This window comes from Echiichthys vipera (assembly GCF_963691815.1).
Source record: "Echiichthys vipera genome assembly, chromosome: 4".
Classification (NCBI taxonomy): Eukaryota; Metazoa; Chordata; class Actinopteri; order Perciformes; family Trachinidae; genus Echiichthys; species Echiichthys vipera.
Genome location: NC_139829.1, coordinates 23,811,011 through 23,830,944, shown reverse-complemented (window position 1 = coordinate 23,830,944; position 19,934 = coordinate 23,811,011). Strand labels below are relative to the sequence as shown.

General features: G+C 42.1%; 1 protein-coding gene across 1 annotated transcript in view; it reads left to right on the top strand.

The window, feature by feature from the left end:
* adgrv1 (adhesion G protein-coupled receptor V1) overlaps positions 1 to 19,934 on the top strand; it is a gene marked incomplete at its 5' end in the record, with an annotated part of 103,223 nt that overhangs the window by 19,349 nt on the left and 63,940 nt on the right. Inside the window, 45 exons of the mRNA XM_083911993.1 lie at positions 186 to 366; positions 607 to 800; positions 919 to 1,048; positions 1,364 to 1,444; positions 2,236 to 2,375; positions 2,547 to 2,912; positions 3,085 to 3,328; positions 3,423 to 3,638; positions 3,738 to 3,953; positions 4,050 to 4,294; positions 4,406 to 4,587; positions 4,719 to 5,217; positions 5,353 to 5,662; positions 5,803 to 6,012; positions 6,397 to 6,527; positions 6,758 to 6,857; positions 6,984 to 7,163; positions 7,277 to 7,440; positions 7,614 to 7,701; positions 8,705 to 8,783; positions 8,875 to 9,013; positions 9,302 to 9,443; positions 9,886 to 10,151; positions 10,232 to 10,407; positions 10,908 to 11,035; positions 11,158 to 11,339; positions 11,488 to 11,634; positions 11,734 to 11,814; positions 11,951 to 12,215; positions 12,959 to 13,081; positions 13,161 to 13,383; positions 13,590 to 13,794; positions 13,921 to 14,067; positions 14,191 to 14,446; positions 14,988 to 15,190; positions 16,063 to 16,239; positions 16,475 to 16,657; positions 16,806 to 16,985; positions 17,814 to 17,978; positions 18,120 to 18,240; positions 18,394 to 18,517; positions 18,669 to 18,807; positions 18,953 to 19,138; positions 19,264 to 19,499; positions 19,702 to 19,850. Of these exons, the coding sequence (XP_083768119.1) occupies positions 186 to 366; positions 607 to 800; positions 919 to 1,048; positions 1,364 to 1,444; positions 2,236 to 2,375; positions 2,547 to 2,912; positions 3,085 to 3,328; positions 3,423 to 3,638; positions 3,738 to 3,953; positions 4,050 to 4,294; positions 4,406 to 4,587; positions 4,719 to 5,217; positions 5,353 to 5,662; positions 5,803 to 6,012; positions 6,397 to 6,527; positions 6,758 to 6,857; positions 6,984 to 7,163; positions 7,277 to 7,440; positions 7,614 to 7,701; positions 8,705 to 8,783; positions 8,875 to 9,013; positions 9,302 to 9,443; positions 9,886 to 10,151; positions 10,232 to 10,407; positions 10,908 to 11,035; positions 11,158 to 11,339; positions 11,488 to 11,634; positions 11,734 to 11,814; positions 11,951 to 12,215; positions 12,959 to 13,081; positions 13,161 to 13,383; positions 13,590 to 13,794; positions 13,921 to 14,067; positions 14,191 to 14,446; positions 14,988 to 15,190; positions 16,063 to 16,239; positions 16,475 to 16,657; positions 16,806 to 16,985; positions 17,814 to 17,978; positions 18,120 to 18,240; positions 18,394 to 18,517; positions 18,669 to 18,807; positions 18,953 to 19,138; positions 19,264 to 19,499; positions 19,702 to 19,850 (8,299 nt within the window). The remainder of the gene's footprint in view (positions 1 to 185; positions 367 to 606; positions 801 to 918; positions 1,049 to 1,363; positions 1,445 to 2,235; positions 2,376 to 2,546; positions 2,913 to 3,084; positions 3,329 to 3,422; positions 3,639 to 3,737; positions 3,954 to 4,049; positions 4,295 to 4,405; positions 4,588 to 4,718; positions 5,218 to 5,352; positions 5,663 to 5,802; positions 6,013 to 6,396; positions 6,528 to 6,757; positions 6,858 to 6,983; positions 7,164 to 7,276; positions 7,441 to 7,613; positions 7,702 to 8,704; positions 8,784 to 8,874; positions 9,014 to 9,301; positions 9,444 to 9,885; positions 10,152 to 10,231; positions 10,408 to 10,907; positions 11,036 to 11,157; positions 11,340 to 11,487; positions 11,635 to 11,733; positions 11,815 to 11,950; positions 12,216 to 12,958; positions 13,082 to 13,160; positions 13,384 to 13,589; positions 13,795 to 13,920; positions 14,068 to 14,190; positions 14,447 to 14,987; positions 15,191 to 16,062; positions 16,240 to 16,474; positions 16,658 to 16,805; positions 16,986 to 17,813; positions 17,979 to 18,119; positions 18,241 to 18,393; positions 18,518 to 18,668; positions 18,808 to 18,952; positions 19,139 to 19,263; positions 19,500 to 19,701; positions 19,851 to 19,934) is intronic.

The window sequence follows — 19,934 nt, the reverse complement described above, 5'->3', positions numbered from 1 at the left end:
TGCATGTTTTAGACAACCAGCCCCACCTAGTGGTTGGTTGTTTGTGAATTTACTGACGAGTCAACAGGTGCCAGCTATTAACTAAGCTTTTACTCTGACTACTGAAATATACTACTACAGTATTTTTTTCAATGTTACAGCCTAGACTAGTAAATAAAACTAATGTATGCACATATTTCTGTTAGGTATTGAACCTGTTGGTGTTGGATGATAATCTCCCAGAGCTGGCAGAGTCCTTTCACATCACACTGGTGTCAGCAGAGTCTGGTGACGGGAAGCCCGGCTCCACCCCCACCAGTGGTGCAAGCATCGATCCAAATAACTCTGTAAACACTGTCGCTGTCACAGCCAGTGACCACCCCTATGGTATTCACTCACATGTCCAAAGAAGTACTGTTGTGCCTAGGTGGCTTATAGGGTCAGCTAAATATAATTCCAATTTTCTCTCTCTCCTTCTCCCTCTTTTGTGCATAATTATTCTCCTGCTCCTTGCTCCTACTTTCATCACACCTTTTCATCCTCCTTCTCATTAAATTTTATTTTATCGTATTTCCTTTCTTCTAACCATTACTACAACACACAAACACACACTCTTCCCCAATTCAGGCTTGCTGCAGTTCCAGCCCAGCCCTCCAGGAGAGGGATTGATCTCTCCAGCATTAGAACCTGCACACATAACTGTTAACGAGGAAGACGGACAAGTCCGTCTGCTGGTGGCCAGGGCCCAAGGCCTTTTGGGAAGGGTCATGGTGGGATACAGGACAACCCCATTTACAGCATCTAGCCCTGAAGACTATGAGGTTTGTTTCCACTTAAGTATTTCATTTTTACTGATGAATAAACTGATGAGAAGATGGAGAGAGACTACACACTTTGCCTGCTACCCTAGTTACCTATTTCTCTGTATTCCACTGGCAGGACTCAGAGGGTATGCTGGACTTTCTTCCAGGGGAGAGATTAAAGTTTGTCCCTGTGACCATCATAGACAATCCTGTCCCTGAGTTGGACAAGATTTTTAGGGTGGAGCTCTACAACACTGATGGAGGAGGTGAGAAATTTGATCACAAAATCCTCATGGTACTGTTTACATTAGTCACATTTTGGTATATGTTGAGCCTTAGAACTACACTTATTTGTTGTTTTCAGTTTTTACCTTTATCTTAATTAGAGCTGAAATGACCTTGTGATATGCCCAACTGTTTTTGTGTGTTTTGTGTGCTGTGCTCCTTTGTGCTTCCCAATACCTGCCTGCCTGTGTGACTTCCTACCTATCCTGCTTCCCATTTGCCCTTTGATCTCCGCTCTTCGGGTGTGATTCTGACCTGGTGTGACACTTGTTTGACCCTCGTGTGTGATCCATCAGTGGATCAGTTTCTGCGTAGTGAAGGAAGTGGTAGTGGGGAGAGTGACTCTGACTTTCTCCTTCCATCCTATCACCATCATGGTAAGTATCCCCCTCCTTTTCTCCCCAAACTGCTTCTTGTCTCCATTCCTTCACCCCAACACCCACATCCTTTCTCACTCCCTGAGGCTGTCAAGTCAAGTTCTATTAGGGATCAAGTAACATGTTTCTGCTGCTGACAAGTATGTCCTCACAAATTACAAGTATTATGTCTCGCTTTCAGAATAATATTTTTGGCTGGTTGGACAGAATTGTTAAACCATATTCGGACCATAAAAGCTGGGAAAATCTCATCTGAAAACATTATTACTGAAATTATTGGGTGAATTGGATTGTTTTGTACTATCAGACATAGCACCCAAACAATCATCCCAAACATATCATCCATTACTATCTTTTAGCTCGATCTAGGTGTATACACACCTAGGTGTGTGCATGCATATGCATGTTTGTTATTTACAATTGTGACCCCTGTGAGAAGTCGTCAAGGAGAGGAATGTGGGAAAAGCAAATAGCCTTTCATAGGCAGAGTCATAAGTGTCATAGACCACAGTGTGTTACACTAAGTTTCTGGTGCTGTCTCTTATAATGAAATAATGCCCACACACTGTGTAAAGCTGTCATTTAAATCTAATTCTCTTGACCATAATATCCATGTGTAATATTATTGTTCTATATTTATCAAAATTTTGATTGATTAAAAGGTGATGGTCACTTTTCCATTTCCTCCCAATGGGTCTTTTTTATTTACTTCAAACTGAAACTCTTAAGAATTTAACTAAAATGCATCACTAAGAAGTAACAAAGGGTTGTATGTGGAATTTTTTTTGTAGCCAACTTGGGAGTTGCCTCCCACATCACAGTGACCATTGCTGCTTCTGATGATGCCCACGGAGTGTTTCAGTTCAGTCCTGAATCCCTGTCTGTTAATGGGACAGAACCTGAGGATGGACGGAGCTCTGTGTTTCTGCAGGTCAGTGTAATACACAGTTTAAAATGAGGAAGTTCCCAAGGAGGCATAAAAGGGAAATATCTTTCCTTGTGTTTTCATCAGCAAGTCAAGATTAGTCATGTTTTTCTAAATGCATTGTATGGTTAAGTATTGTTCATCATCACTCTATGTTTTCTTTTTGTCCTTTCCCAGGTGGAGCGGTCCTTTGGTGACCTCTCCAATGTAACTGTATACTGGGAGGCTGATCCCAGTTCTGAGGGGGAGCTCCTCAGCAGGTTTGGGAACATCACATTTAGTGTAGGTCAGACCTCAGAGAACATCATCATTAATGTGGCCCAGGATGAGATCCCCGAGTTGGACAAGAGCTTCAACGTGTCCTTGGTTAACGTCTCCCACGGTCGTCTGGGTGTCCAGACATCAGCTACTCTTTCTGTGCTTGCCAGTGATGATCCTTATGGTGTTTTTGTATTCGCTAATGCAACAAGATCTGTCCGACTTTCTGAAGCGGACTCAACTGTCTCCCTAACCATCCTGCGGCAAAGAGGCCTGATGGGTCAGGTGTGTTCTACTGTTTAAGGTTTACAAACATGATAGGAAGTATGGAAATTCAAGCCCCTTATAATTCTGTTTTTTTGACTTTTCATAAATAATTAAACCAGAATTACAGATGCCCACATGTGGTGGATGTACAAAATTATATGGTATTTTGTCTACTTTGTCTTTTGTCCAGGTGCAAGTCACATATGGGACACTAAATGAGGCAGATCCGGAGCCTTACAGGACCCCTGGGGTGGGCCGAGCTACTGAAGGGCGAGATTTTATTCCCATCCTAGATTCTGTTGTTTTCTTGGCCAATCAGAGTGAAGCAAACATCACCCTCCAAGTGCTGGATGATGAGGATCCAGAAAGAGATGAGTCCGTCTTTGTGAAGTTGATCAGTGTACAGCTCATCAAAGGAGAGCAGGAAAGGCTCAGTAAGACACTGACACCTCCACTGATTTAAGATATAATGATACTTCAACCATACCACACTAAACTAATGAAATATCCCCTTACTTTTTCTTCCAGTTTTCAATTCCCCTTCTCTGGGCCCCAGGACAGAAGTTGTAGCCCAAATGATAGTGGAGGCCAGTGATGATGCTTTTGGAACCCTCCAGCTGTCTGCTTCTGCTGTCAGTGTAGCTGAGCACTATGTTGGGCCCATAATAAATGTTACGCGCGTCGGGGGGATTTTTGCTGACGTATCGGTGAAGTTCAGAGCAGTGCCTTTGACCGCCAGAGTCAGTAAGTGTTGGGCACGAAGCATGGATTGAAAGCCTCTATGATGTGTGTGTGAGCAGACAGGCCATGTCAACATGTATGTGCATGTGTGTAATCCTATAGGTGAAGATTACAGCGTAGCCTCCACTGATGTGGTCCTCCTAGAAGGGGAGTCCAGTAAATCTGTACCCGTCTATGTCATCAATGATGTGGTCCCTGAACTGGAGGAGACCTTTCTGATTGAGCTGATCAACCAGACCACCGGAGGAGCTCTCCTGGGGGAGCTCACACGTGCCATTATCACTATACTGCCTTCTGATGACCCTTTTGGTGCCTTTGGTTAGTAGGCGTTATTCAGGATATGTTTCAATCTTTTCATCCTATTTTGAACAATTTCTAAATGTTAAGCAAGCTCTTGATTTTATTTCTACCCAGCCTTCCAAGCAGTTCCAGTTACCATAGAGGAACCGGGGTCTAACTCCATTGAGGTCACATTGCCCATAGTGCGTAATGCTGGTACTATTGGCACAGTGGTAGTCCAATGGCAGGCCACTGTTAATGGTAAACTAGCAGTAGGGGACATCAGACCCACCTCGGGAGAGGTGAGATTTGTTCCAGGAGAGACCATGAAGACACTCCAAGTGGCGATTTTAGCAGACGATGTACCTGAAATCACAGAGGTCAGAAGCCAAAAGTGAATTATGTGAGACGATACATGCTTTGAAATATTTTTACATAATTTTAGTCGCAATGTTTATTACACTCCTTTCCCTCACTTCTGTCATTTCTAGATAATTAAGGTGGAGCTTACTGGTGCCAGTAATGGAGGAAGCCTCGGAGCCGATACATCTGTGAACATAATAGTGCCTGACAACGACAACCCATATGGGACAGTATACTTTGAACAGTCTGTTTATCGCCTTCAGGAGCCACTGGAGGGAGTTTATGCAGCCAATATTACTGTCCGCAGAAGGTAATTTTAATAATTATTTTCTAATGGAATGATGGTTTTATTTGACTTTTTTATTGTACTCTTACTCACTTAAAATCCCCTTTTCCTATCTGCTGTCATTTCTCTATCTCTTTCCATTGCCTTTATTCCAGAGGAGGTCACTTTGGTCTTTTGGAGGTCGTGTACAGCACCTCTGAGATCGACTTTGTTGGCTTGGCTCAGGCTGATGGACAGAATCTGCTTATGTACTATGACCTCCCAAATCCAGGTGTTTTGTCCACTGCCCCTCTCAAGACATTTAACATCAGTGGTCAGAGAGACCCCCTTGCTGCATGTGCTGCTGCCTGTCTAAGAGAGCGTGCCTGCCAGGCCTTCTCGCTGTCATCAGGGGTGACCCCACCATCCTGCACCTGGGTGACTTCAGGGGTTGACCAGCTGACCTCTAAATCTCAGGTTATGACTTACGTAAAAAACATCACTGCAGCTGCTGTCCTGTTCAGTGCCCAGGCTGTGGCAGGGAGTGATTACACCCCTGTAACAGCTCAAAGTGCCTTCATGGAAGATGGGTCAGGGGTCACTAACCTCACAGTCCCAATCTTGACTGATAAATTCCCTGAAATGGATGAGAGCTTCTCCATACAGATCTTAAAGGTAATCATATATATATATATATATATATATATATATATATATTTTCCCATGCGTTACTAATGGTTTAATTTGTTTAACATACATTCTATTTCATCTGTATAACAAATCAAATGTTTTACAATGTAATATTTAAAGGTGGAGCTGGTAAATCTGACTGTGGCACAGAAGAACTTGCCCTCGATTGGACAGCCAGATGAAGCTGTGGTTACTATAGGGATGAACGGCGATGCGTTTGGCGTATTTTTAATATACAGCCTCAGTCCCAACACCACTAACGAGGGTCTCTATCTAGAGGTTCGAGAAGAGCCTGGGGTTATGGTGCCCCTGGTTATAGAGAGGAGAGGAGGTAATCTTGGCACTGTCACCGTAGAGTGGAGGTTTGTTGGAGGAGAGGCCACACCAAATACTGACTTCACTGCAACTGGAGGGACTCTGGTCTTTGATGGTATGTGAATCACTCACTAATTAGTAATAGTTTTTAGTTTTGTAATTCTTTATTAAGAATTATGTAAAAACCAACATCTTCTCTGAATTAATGATTAAATGTGTGTATGCACGTATTTACTTTATCCTCTCTGCTTACAGGTGATCTGAAGAAGACAATAGAGATAATAATCAGAGATGATATTGAGCCAGAGGACAACGAGAACCTCATGATTGGTCTTGTTAATACAGAGGGAGGAAGTCGGATACTGCCCAGCTCTGACACCGTAACCATAGTGATATTGGCTAACGATAATGTGGCCGGGGTAGTAGGATTCCATCCAGCCTCACGTTCTGTCATTGCCAGAGAAGGTGGGTAGCTGTTCTTGATGATTTGCATGTGTGTTTGGATATTCAGTGTTGAATACGTGTGTCCAAGTACATTATCACCCTGATACTATACATCCCAAACCTTTCCACTCACCCTGTTACTAGAGATGTGTCCTACTTATGTCTGAGTGCAAATGTAGTAATGGCAGCATGTAGCAACAGGTGGGCTCTGTGGTTGTCTGTCATTATCTTGAAATTATGTATGCATGGATGGTTGTCAAGTCTTCTTGGTTATAATTCATTCAAACAGAGACCCTGAATTGCCTCTACTGGCATCTACAGTATAAGACAAGCAATTCACATTAAAATGACCTTAATGTCTCCATCTATGCAAACCAACATTTGAACTTACTTTTCATATTACAGGTGAGAGGCTTTCCTTATCAGTGTTGAGAACAGCTCCCGGTCTGGGTAATGTCACTTTGGACTGGACTGTGCAAGGACCCCTTGTACACCGGACCTTCAGCCAAACCTCGGGGAGACTTTTCTTTATGGAGGTAAATCCTAGATGGATATCACTGAACATATTGTGGGATCACAGTTCAAAACATTTTTTACACGGTATTGGGATGCAGACATTGGCACAGATCAGCAAGATGTACTTTTGTGATGGTGGTTAAAAGTATAACCCACAGAAGTCATATAATCAACAAAAAAAAGATAAAATTGGAATGGTACAACTGTATTTTGTTGTCTCAAGCAGTAATTATGTATCTGTCTCCTACAGGGAGAACTAAATGACACCATATACCTGCAGCTTCTCGATGACGCCACACCAGAAGACAAAGATGAATACAAAGTTTCCTTGTCCAACATACAAACGATGGGTATTGCTTTTGCTCTTAATGTGTTAGTGGTTGATAAGTGTGCATAAAAACACAAACATCTTGAAATAACTCCAGTAAGAACTCTTACACATATCATCACATATCATTCCCCTGACTTCCACACAGGTGTTGTGGTGACGGGTCATGCTGCTCTGGATGTTCAGGGCCTTGAGGCGGTGCTTACTGTGGACATCAGTGATGAGCCCTATGGTCTGCTGACCATCGCCCCATCATCCCTTAGGGTGACCACAGAGGAACGGGACCGAACTATAAACATCTACGTCAATAGAGAGTTTGGAACGTCAGGTCAGTGGGACTAGCGTGAACACAACAAACGTGTACTAAATGAATGAGTTACCTTTTAATTAATTCTAGTATTTGCCTTGAAACTGATATCAGACCTAAATGTTTGTGTACAGGAGCAGTGAATATCACCTATGAGGTTATAAGAGGTTCTCTGCAAGACGTGTCTCAGGTGGAGGGTGCTCTTGCTGACCCCGGACAAGACTTCATCTCTGGTACTGGTTCTGTAATTCTTCAGGATGGACAGACTTCTGTTGCCATTCCTGTCAGCATACTGGAGGTAAAGACCATGGCTTTCTGAAATTCTTTCATTGTCTTTGCACACTTGATACCTCAGCGATTAAGTCAAGACCAGACAGGTTTTTTATCTTTCTGATGCCAGCTCTACTTCCTTGAAGCAGATTTGTTTGACTGTGGAATTTAAAAGCTTTTTATTTTCATTTGTTTTATTAGGATGACATTCCTGAGTTGCAGGAGTTTTTCCTGGTCAACATAACATCAGCAGTACTCATCACGACTCTTGCCACTGTTCCTCAACTAGGTATGGAACAATTTAGCAGCATAGAGCTGATCTGTCTTTACAAAATGTATTTTATCACCTTTGGCCATGGTAGACAATTCTGCTATTACACTGTCATATTACATGTCAAATTATTGGTTTATTCCTGTCATTGTTTCTTTCTGTTTGTTCTACTTTTTTCTGATGTATTTTTGTATTTGATGAAATCATATTTTTTCTTTTCTGTTCATAATTTCTCACCATTTGCTCTGTTTGATGAGTAGAGGTTGTGTATTGCACATTGCCAGGTAAATTACACACCCATGTGTTCACAAGCGATGCCTAAAATATCATGTAGTTTGATGTACAATAGTACTATATTGTGGTACATTACAATACAACATTGTAGCTGACTGTCACAATGCACCATGGAAGAGCTTGGTAGTTACTGCTTTTGCATAATCCAAACCACGGTCCAATTTATGAATGAGTAACTTTAGAAAGTGATGAGTAGACAGAATACTACAGGCCCAAGCAGCAGGCTCCCAGAATACTATCTGCCTTCTGCATGGAGACACACTGTAAACACACAGACGCTCTTTTGGCAGCAGTTATTATGTGGCTTGGATGGTGATATTGATGCTTTTCATGATTGAGGAAGCCTGGGGATTTGGTGGGAGCTGAGTAGCACTGTGTGGTGAGGAGAGAGAGAGCCAAACTAAACCCGTAGTTGGCCTCCCAGTGTCTTGGCCATAGACTGAATGGGAGTAGACTATTCAGGGGGTCATAAATCAGTCCACCCAAAAGACTTGGCTGCTCAGCCTCCCAAGCCACTTACAGGAGACGCTTCTTAGCTGTAATCCTTCGCTCAAATGTGCCATGACAGAAGTTAGATCCTCTATAGTTTCCTCTTACACATCTTTCAGTTGGTGCTTGCACTGTAGTTACAGCCCTGAAGTCAGCGCTGATGCTAATGATGAACTTTTCTAGTCTTAAGTCTCAAGCTCACCATATGTTTCCTCTTTCTTTGATGTTATTTCCCCAGACACCAAGGGTTTGGTGGCAGAGGTTAGCATTGCTGCTAATGATGGAATTAGAGGAGTCATTGAATGGACAAACACCATGTAAGAGACGCACCCGTAAATAACACATTTCTTATGTTGATTTGTACATGCTCTAATTGTTATTCCCATCCAAATATGTTCTGGTTTCCAGGTTTGAAGTGAATGAAACAATAGGAGTACTGAGTCTAGTGGCCTACAGGAACAAGGGGACATATGGAAATGTCTCTCTCTTCTTCTATGCTCAGAACCTTGAAGCTCAACAGGGACTGGACTACAACACCAGTGAAACGGTCAGCCACACATAGTATTCAAACTCTGCACACAACATCAAAGACCGACATTTTCATACTTACACAGCGCATTGTATAATACTTGTAGTAGCATGACTATTCAGAAGGGCGAAGAGTAAATGGACTTTCTTTAGATTTTTGAAGACATTTCACCTCTCATCCAAAAGGACTCCTCAGTAATGAAGAAGATGAACCGAAGAAGTAGATATATCATGACCTGGATGACTGAGAGTCCTCAGAGATATGTAGTAGCCTGTGTTTAAAGTGAAAACCCCTCTGTCCACACAGATGCTTCACTTTGTTGATGGCGAAAGACATAAGTTTGTAGAAGTGCAGATCATCGATGACACCATTCCAGAGGGAGCTGAGAGATTCCAGCTCATCTTATCCAAGCCCTCCCCTGGGCTGGAGCTGGGCACCAATACCACAGGTAGATAGGAAGGCAGAAAAGAATACAAGAGAATTTCTCAAATTTCTGAGTAAAACAGCATAAGACGTTGAAACATAAGCTTCCACTGCATATTCAGTTAAAATATACAATAAATAATGTAGGAGGTCTTATACAGTGGCCGTAGAAAACACTTGTTTCTGATTGGCAGGTTTTATAGGATTTTCAGGACACTTCAAAGTGATTTGTTATATAAATGAGCAATGCAAATCAAATTGTTGGTAACTATAGCAACAGTGCATCTCCCTCATGCTGTTCCTGACCATGAGTTTAACAGACCACATTTATTTCCTGTAGTTAGTTTTAGATGCGACGCTACACTATTAGTGATATGAAATTACTGTTACATTTCTAAGAATTTTATAGCGGATTAATGGCCATCTACCCATACTGTACATAAATGTTCTGTTCTGTTTTTGTGTAGCCACCGTAAATATCCTGGCCAGTGACGATGGACATGGTGTCATTACCTTTAACACCAGCGAGCATTTCTTATTGAGGGAGCCCACATCTGTGTCTGGGCTGAGCGAGAGTGTGGCCACCCTGTACGTGGTCCGCAACCCGGAGGAAGGCACATTTGGCACCGTAACTGTTCAGTTTGCCATTACTAACGCCAATGGCATTCTAGCAGAGGGTGATTTGATGCCAGCACAAGGGTTTGTGGTGCTGGAGGATGGAGTCAGATTTAAGGTGAGGGAAAGTAGATTTTTACTGGCTAACAGCATTCTAACACATACATGAGAAAACATGTTTGTTTTTTTTTGTTCCAGATGTTAGAGATCTGGGCAGTACTGGATGCTGAGCCTGAAGGGAATGAAACCTTCACAGTGACCCTGTCCAACCCAGCTGGAGGTGCACGGATGGGTGACCAACTCCAAACTCTCATCACCGTCCTGGAGAACTTGGCTCCTTCTGGCTTGTTCCGTATCGGACCTGCTATTGACAGGTATAAAAACAGTTACACCCAAGAATCTGAAACTTAAAATGCCATCAACAATTGCAGTATGTAATGTCAGTGTTATTACAAGCCTGACGGCTGCTTAAGCATTAGGATTTAAAAAAGAAAATATTTTTTAACATGATTTTTAAACTAAATTGTGTACAAAAAGTAGCAAACTCAGGAAGGAATAACTCTGTGCATATTTGATTGCTTAATGTAATGAGAGAGAGAGGGAGAGAGAGAGAGAGGGGGGGGGTGTTATTATTGATCTTCTGTACTCTCTCCATCTGTGTTGGCATTTCACACACTCACTGAGGGAGAATAAAGATAAGGGAATTATCCCATGATTTAGCCCCGAAGTTAGCAACAATGGTCCAGGCTCACCAATCTTTAAGGTGGACTAGCTACTCACATTGTAGTCACAAGCTGCTCTACAAATAGACAAGGGCTCATACAAATATGCAAAAACTCATGCAAAAATGTTATTTAATGTGTTTTCTATGCAGAACTAACACAGAAGTGGTTGCTGATGAAGGAGGCAGAGTAGTCTTCCTCAGTGTGTCTCGTAATAATGGTCTGGAGTCAGCTGTCAGTGTGGAATGGGAGACACAGTCCGACACAGCTACTGCCTCTGGTGAGACCAATAAATGTCTTAATTTTAAGTTACCTCCAGTCACCCTTTTTTTCTTCTGTTGTTCAGCTGTTTTAATCCCCCTTTCAATTTGATTATGATTCTTTTTTTTTCTTCTATTTTAGAGGGTCACCTCTCAGTGATGGGTGTGTACCAAAGCTTTGAGGACAACACTGCCTCTTTTTGGTGCGCCCTTCCCGAAGGGCCTTCCTTCCTGGCTTTGAGGCTAGATAGGAGGCCCGTTGTTGGATCCTCCCACACCTTGGCCACTCTTTATCGGTGGCAGGGTGTTTTTGTGTCAGTGGAGGTAGGCGTACGACAGGATTGTCCAGCAACAAGCACATGATGTATTTACTGTATACACATATACTTGAGAGGTAAAATCTAGTAGGAATTTGATTAGCAGTGAGCTCCAAGCTAATTTATAGAAAATCTCTCTCTCTTGGTCATTACAGTCTTTTAGGATTCAGGACCCAAGTTCTTGTGTGGGGTTTGCAGTGAATGGCTCTACCTACATAGGCATTACACATAGCGGCCCTCCTTTCTCCCCTGCCACCAACCTCAGCATCTTCAAATTGCAGATGGACTTAAATATTACATTGGTAAGTACAAAAACCAAACATGCCGCAACATTACTATCACATTTGTGTACATTATGTTGCAGTATCTTTATATGATTTAAGCCTATCTCATTACTTTAGGAACAAACCTTAGGTGTCGAAACTCTGGATGTGAAACACTTCACCACTGAAGGCCGAGATTATCTAATAGCATCAAGCCAGGTGAGGCTGACTGTCCCACTGTTTTTACAGATCTTTAATAGTTTGTCGTCAGTTATGTAGATCATTAAAAGTGGGCAATGGGAGGAATTTCAAAAGTTGACTCAATTCAGTATTTTTTCTTTGTTTCATGCTCCAGATTTTTGTCTGGACTGGAGGCACCTTCACCCTCCTCCAGGCTCTTGACTTCGAAGAGGACATCCTCAGTGTAACTCCCTTCACTCGTGCAGCTGTTCCCTACCTGTTAGTTTGCAGAGACAAAGAGACTGCTGGCTGCCTTCTGCTTCAATGGACCAATGGAAGATTTCAGAATCCACAGCCTCTCCCAATCTCCGGCAGAGCCATTCAGGTGGAGACAATCAACACCAGAGCAGAGGACATTCTCCTGTTGGTTGTTATTAAAGGTGACCTGTCTTGCTTTGACGTAACAAAATATTATATAAAGGAATAACAATGTTTTGTTAATCTTGCGCATTTGAATAACTACTGTCAATATCTTTGTATTTCAACATAAGTTAATTAATGTGCCAAACAAAATTAGTCAGTTCAAAATGCATGAACCTGTTTTTTTAAAGACTGTGGTCAAGTGTAGTGATTACATATTTAAAGGTGACCTAAAATTGGCGTCAAGTGCACTTAGTCTGCAGTATGCTTAGAGGATGGTTGTGTTTTTGCAATAATGAGATGCTATTTTTTGTGGTTGCACTCTCAGTGTACTTTGTAGAGGATTTTGCAGCGGTTAGATGTTGGTTCTTATAGTACAAACAAATTGGTGATACTTTAGAAGGCACACAGAAACTGTGTCTGTTACAGAGAAAACAGCCTTGTTCTGTTGACTCAACTGAAATGATAAAATTCACAATGTAGGCCAACTCGTGTATTTATACTACGCTCTGTATATTTTGATGAGACATAATCGCTGTGAGTCTGCAAAAGTGGTGAGTTTTCTTGGTTTTGACCTGTTGTGGGTTTACGGGAAAGGCCTCAGCGCAGAGCAGCGTAGAGCCACAGTGGGACCCGGAGGCTGTAATTTGTCAGTCTTGGGTGTGTCAGTCAAACCGAACTGTACTTTACATAAACATGCTATTCTAGCATGAAAGAACGTAAATCAGTGTGTGTTTATGTGCATTCCTGTATCTTTCTCCAGGTCTCCCTCCATCCTGTGAGGTGTTACAATGGGGCTCAGGGCAGCCTTCACCAGAGCTTTATCAGTCCATTCGTCACCCAGGCCTCACCTCTATTCACCCCTTCACTGCTTCTTCTGGGATCAGTAAGAATCTTTTGCCATTTTCATTCAGTTGTACTGGTACTGACCAGACACCCTTATTAAATATGTTTCTTCCTCATAGCTTTTGTCCTGCTAGCTGGAAGAAATGGCTCTTCCCTCTACTCCTGGAGGTCTGATGTTAACCTGTTCGCCATGATCCTAAGGGCCCCTCCAGCCATTAGCTTCCTCTCTCTCATGGTTCCGTCCCTCAACACCACTAAGACCCTCTTGGTGTCTACTGAGGAGAATAGATCCACTGTTTATGAACTCACCTCTGTCTCCAATCAATCTGATTTCATACCCAGGTACCCAAATTGTTTTTACATATATATAAAAGCAGATCCTGCTCAAAGAGAATTAAGACACAAAGAAAGTTAACCTCTTAGTAGCATTTTTCTGCAATTGGATGCCAAGCACTTCTGTTCTAGATACTGCTCAGAAACACCTGTATTGCCAATATACAGTATGTAGGAAAGCCATACATCCTGCTGTTTTTTTTTCTCACATTCAGTTTCGGGGAGTTGCACTTTGCACCAGGTGACAGCGAGCTAGAGATAGCTGTAAACATCATAGATGATGACATCCCTGAGGAGCAGGAGTACTTCCAGGTCAGCTTGAAGAATCCAAAGGGCGGAGCTGAGATTGGATTTGGCGGTCAGGTGACCGTCATTGTCCCAACTAATGATGATGCCCACGGAGTCATCGGCTTTGCTCAGGTAAGCGGATAAACCTTTGGATATTAGACAGCTTATGCATTTGTCCATAATAAATAAGAATGGGTATTTTTATCATTACCACAAGCTTTTGTAAAATAGAAATATATTTTCATTACCTCTCTGCAGAATTCTCTATCTGTGGAGGTAGAGGAGTTGGAGCAAAATAATCAGATTTCTGTCAGTGTGGAGAGGAAAAGAGGGACTTTTGGGAGACTGACTGTTCACTGGGCTGCCAATGGCAGTCTGGCGGACATTTACCCCACTTCAGGAGTGGTGAGTCAACCTTACCCTCAAATTTAGGACACATTAGTTTGTATTGAGAACATGTTTGAAAATAAAAAACAGAATTATAATGCAACTTCACAAATTGAGTTCAAATTTGTTTTGATATTGTAGGTAACGTTTTCAGAGGGTCAGTCAGTGGCCATCATCTCATTGACTGTGATAGCAGATGGCGTCCCAGAGCTGAGAGAGAGTGTCACCATCACCCTCATGGATGTCACCACTGTGGGGCTGCAGGACCTACGACAGGCAGCAGTCATTGACAAGCAGCTGGCACAATCTCTACTCACCATCCTACCAAATGGTTCTCCCTACGGGGTGGTTGGATGGCATCTAGACTCCCAGTTTACACTAACACAAGAACCACAAAGTAAGACTTGATGTTGCAAGACATTAATAAATGAGCGATTATTTGCCAGTGAATGTTTGCTTTTACTGGATCACAGAGCAGAGGAGTTAAGATAACTAGTTTACGTTATCTTAAACCTATTCAAAGATATACTTCAATTTTGCTTTCTCTTTGTCCCAGAAACAGTTGACGTATAAATTAAGCTAGTTGCTGAATACCAATCTTCTTTTTCTTTGCATGAGGTTTCTTAAGTAGCTATTACAGTAATCACACTTTGAGATTTACTGTAAAGGAGATCTGCAGTGATTTCCAGGATGTGAAGTAATTTAGGATTGTTTTAATCTGTGTGTTGGAGGCAGGCCCAAAATATCAGAGAAGCCCAAGTCATAGATTAACATATCTTATACTGTCCTTCAAATATTATTTAACTCAACTGAATGGGATTTTTACAGATTCAGGGCGTTATTGCCATCTTCCATGACATGACAGGTCATCAAAATATAATTTTAGTGCTGTGTTTTAACATGGGTTTATGTAATCTCCTTTTTTCCCCAACCCACAGGGGTTCCAGTCAATGTGACTTTGTCTATAGTGAGGGAGCAGGGCTCTTCAGGTGAGGTGGAAATCCATTACCAGACAAGGCCAGCCTTGTACCAGCCCCTATCCAACCAGGCTACTGCAGGACAGGACTACACACCCATAGACAACACCATCATCATGATAAATGGTGCTACAGTGGCCCTGGTCACTGTCACAATCCTACCGGTAAGAAGAGAACACTGAATAATGGAGAAGTGTATTAAATATACTTGAGTAAAGAAGAGTATATTAGGAATAAGACTAATATTTAGCTTTTACCAATATAACCCCCTGTCTAGACAGTGTTCACGCAACACTGAAGTGTCTATACCGGTACCATCTGGACCGAGCATTTCAAAGCATTGAGCAGCAAAGGAGCCGCAAAACTTTCTACGAAAGATTCAAACTTTAAAGAAAACATTATTAAAACGCTTTACACATCAAGATTTGGATTTCACTATACCTAATCAGTAAACAACAATAAAGGAGCAAACATGCCAACCTTAAAATCAAAGAACAAGATCAGATGATTAGGAAATAAAAGATAATATGATACAAGTTTAATAAACATTATACAATTATAGATAAAACCCTTAAATATGTAGTAAATTAGTAGAGTTTCATTGCACATAAATCTCACTGAGAGCATACAAACTTAAGATGCAATCAATGTCCCATCTGAGATATGAAGTAATACATTTACTCAGCCACAGTTTTATCTTACACCTACCATACTCAGATGGGTTATGCAAATAACTAAATAATAAACTAATAAATACATTTATAAACTAAATAAATAAATAAAACAGCCTTTAAATGCCAGGTGTAGTCCATCACTAGAGGAATACATCTAAGACTTCCCATACGCGTTTCTTCCTGTTTATTCAGAAATAACCATTAAACTTCAATAAACTATACCTCTTGCCCATCTTCTCTCATTCTTTTTCACCCTTTGCGATATAAATTATAAGTGTTTCTGTGTGTGTGAGAGAGAGAATGAGAGAGAGAGCATGTTTGTTTTTCCATTATTAAGTGTATATGTATGTGTGTTTTCTAAGGATGACATCCCAGAGCTGGCAGAGAGTTTCTTGGTAAACATCACCAGTGTGGAGCTAGTTAGAGGTTCAGTGGGAGCAGGGCAGCCCAGTGTGAAGAAGCCTGGTATGGAAGTAGCAGAGGTCACCATCCAGGAAAACGATGACCCTCGAGGGATTCTGCTGTTCAATGTTTCTGAGGTGAGCACAGCGCCATCTCTGTGACTGTGACCTGGACATGAAAATGATAGAGGGGAAATCTTAAGGTAGATATAGGAATGTATATCTTTGTTTAAGCTCTTGTTTGGTACCTTGAAGGCTTCACCAGAAATATCTTCTCGACTGATACAGTGACACATTTAAAAGACTAAATGTAACTAATAGAAATGTTATTGCTGATGATATCTGAAACAATATTTCTGAATATTTTGTCCAGGATATCACTGGAAGTGTGCTGGCATATGAGATACCACCACCAGACAACATCCTCCATCTGTCAGTGGTGCGACTCGCTGGTACAACTGGAAGACTAGTCGTCTACTGGGAGGCACAGCCAATCACCGCTGAGCTTAATGATTTCAGCCCAAGCTCCGGGAACATCACCTTTCAAGATGGGCAGGTAATTGAATAAATTGACTTTGTCCGTGTTTGTCCTTGAAATCAACCTGCCTTTGATATCACATCAAGCCATGATGTGAAGCTGTACACAGATTATTGCATACAGCTTCCAGGGTCTTAGTTTGTATTTCCCCATTATTATTTTTTAGAGAGAAGCCATGATTGCCATCACCATCTTGGATGACGAAGAGGTGGAGACTTCGGAGACCTTCAGAGTAAATTTACTACGTGTGATTGGTGGTGCTCGACTAGGAGAAGCGACCTCTATAACTGTCAGCATACCACCTAATGACTCACCTCTCGGACGATTTGGATTTCAGGAACTGGAGGTCAGTCTAAATTACTTATAGTAGGGAACTTTCTCCATCAACAAATTTGTGGTCCACCAGGACTTCAAAAAATCTTACCTTACTTGCAAACTAAACACCATCTGAAATAAGATAAGATACGAAGGTTGTGCATGAGTGATCGATTCCTTGAGTAGGCACTCAAGATTTGTTTCTGTGCGCGTGTGTCTGTGCGCGTGTGTGTGTGCGCGTGCAACCCCTCTTGCCCTTGTGCTTGACCCGAGACACAAGCACCTTCGATTTTTGGGTTATTGTGCAAGGCCCAGACGACATGGAGGGGTAAAGCAGTGACGTTTAGGGCCGCAACATCGAGGCACTGGAAACCCTCTTTAGGGAGGACTAGCTTTAAAATATGGATGTCTACGAGCTAGAAGCTTCTTTCAGTGAGCCATGCCTCAGCAAGACCTCAGCAAAACCCACTGGATTGGTGGAAATCCATGCTGATACCTGCCACCTCTGTGCCAGCGGAGCACCTGTTCTCCACAGCAGGACTGATCATTAACAGAATGCGATGCAGATTAAACATTTTTGTAAGGAAACTATGTTTTGAAGTTGTGGTTGTGAAAAAAAAAATCCTTAAAGGGTAACTTTGACTGTTTTGATTGAGAATAAACATTAGGCTGTATTTTTGTGCATCAATTTGCTGCAGGAGATGGAATTAACTACTCTTGCCCATCCCTCTAAGATACACCTTTATTCATCCCCAGCGACAATCTATATTCTACAGAAAAGATTACATTTTCATTCATTGATTCAATGATTTTACATTTTCAATATCACAAATCATCATCTTACTCAATCCCCTCATAGGTTACTGTTAGTGAGCCAGAGTTTGCGGATGATCCCGCTGCTGTGGCAACATTATCAGTGCTGCGTAGTGCGGGAGGCGAGGGGGCGGTGACTTTGTTGTGGCAGCTGGAGGACCAGGCCACAGATGACCTCTCACCCTTCAATGGAACTCTTGTCTTCACTGAGGTACAGTATAAAGGGGTGGTGTCACTGTCCCATTACATGCTGTAATAATAATATTAAGCAATACTGTACTCCATCTTTCTTCTTAATGTGTTGAGCAATATGTTGCTTCATGATATCTGCTATTCTTTTCAAACTTTCCAGTCTGAGTCTATGAAGACTTTAGTGATTAGAGCCCTCGCTGATACTGCACTAGAAGGAGATGAGCATTTTACTGTCCAGCTGTTTCCTGCTGAGAGTGGAGCTGTCATTGACCCCTTAAATGGTCAGTATTGATGAAAAAATCTAATTCTGCCATTGCATAAGTTGGCTGAAGACATGTACAGTATTTTCAGGATTGTCTTTCACTGATGCAATAATCTCATCCATTTTTTTTCGTCTGACTTCACTACCCTTGTCTCTAAATGTTCTCCTCTAGGCATGGCCACCATCAGTATCAGAGCAGACAAGGCTGCCCTGGGGATTATTGGGATAGAAGAGTCTTCCATGAACATCGTAATTGGAGAACCTCAGGGAGTTTATAATGGTAGTGCAGTGGTCAGGTGAGATAAACATCAAACTGTATCACTAACCTGGGAAGACAAATAAGAGAAAGGGTTAAATTTAACTGCCTCCACTTATGAATCAAGAATGTAATCAAGAATCAAGAATGTAATGTGAAAATCCCTGTGTATATTTGTGTGTATTCCCCAGCCTTGTGCGAGGGCCAGGGGTGTTTGGAGAGGTCCAGGTGCACTGGAATATCACTCCAGCTATGGTCTCTGAGTTTGAAGCCATCTCTGGCACTGTGACTATGAGAGACAGACAGTCTGTAGCCACCATTATTCTGAAGGTACTGAACTAGCAATAATAAAAAAGGCTGTAATTGATTGTAGAGTTCAAAGAAAATCCAGATAGTGTCTGCATCAATACACTGAGCAGTGTCTTTCTATGGGCCATCCATAAAAATGTCCCTGTCATATCTATCATGATGGCAGGCCCTGGATGATGAATTCCCTGAAGAGCGTCGTGAGTACCAGCTTACTCTGACCTCCGCCACCTCTGGACTGGAAATCAGTTCCATAGCCAAGTATGCCAAGATTATTATGGCAGCCAGCGACAACCCCTATGGCCTGTTCTCCTTCACCCAGCATCAGATCAGAACGCCTGAGGAGGAGGGAATGGTGAGGTTAATAACATGAGACTGATAAATATATAGAGCATCTATATGGTGTACTAGGCTCATTAACAAATGAGGTTGTGTTACATAACCAAGCCACAGCTATATCATTTAATGTCTTTGCTGCAGGTGAATGTGACAGTCAGTCGCTCCTTAGGCAGTCTGGGCAGCGTGTGGGTGACCTATCAGACCTCAGGCAATACAGCAGTCAGTGGAGTGGACTTCTCTCCAACTTCAGGACGACTACTCTTTGCCCCAGGCCAGACCACACAGCAAGTCACACTGCATATCCAGGATGACAGTCTTCCAGAGGATTCAGAGATGTTCTTTCTCAATATCACTGAAGTGGAGCTTGTCAATGCCAGGTAAAGTAACTTGATAAGTTGGAATGTTAAGAATAGCTTCAACACGTGGTGAGTTATTGATCAAAATGGATGCTGCAAATGAGGCTTGAGGGTCATAGTCATTCATAAAATAGGCATTGCAGAGCCTTTATTTGGTGTTGATGTGACTGGAGAAGACTTCATGTCAGTGACTTTTTACTCTGTGTCTCCCTCTGGTGGTCAGTGCTGTGGACTACTCAATGAGGGAGTCGGGTCTTCAGCTGGACCAGCCTCCAGCTGTAGGCAACATCTCCTCTCTTGTTGTGGTCATACTCAAGAATGATAATGCTGAGGGTATCCTGGAGTTCAGGCAGGATTATGTAAACATTACAGGTAAGAATCGAAACAAAAGCAAATTTGTCGAATGTTCAGGCACAAATAAGTCTGTCACACAATTGCACTTTGACACCATTTGAT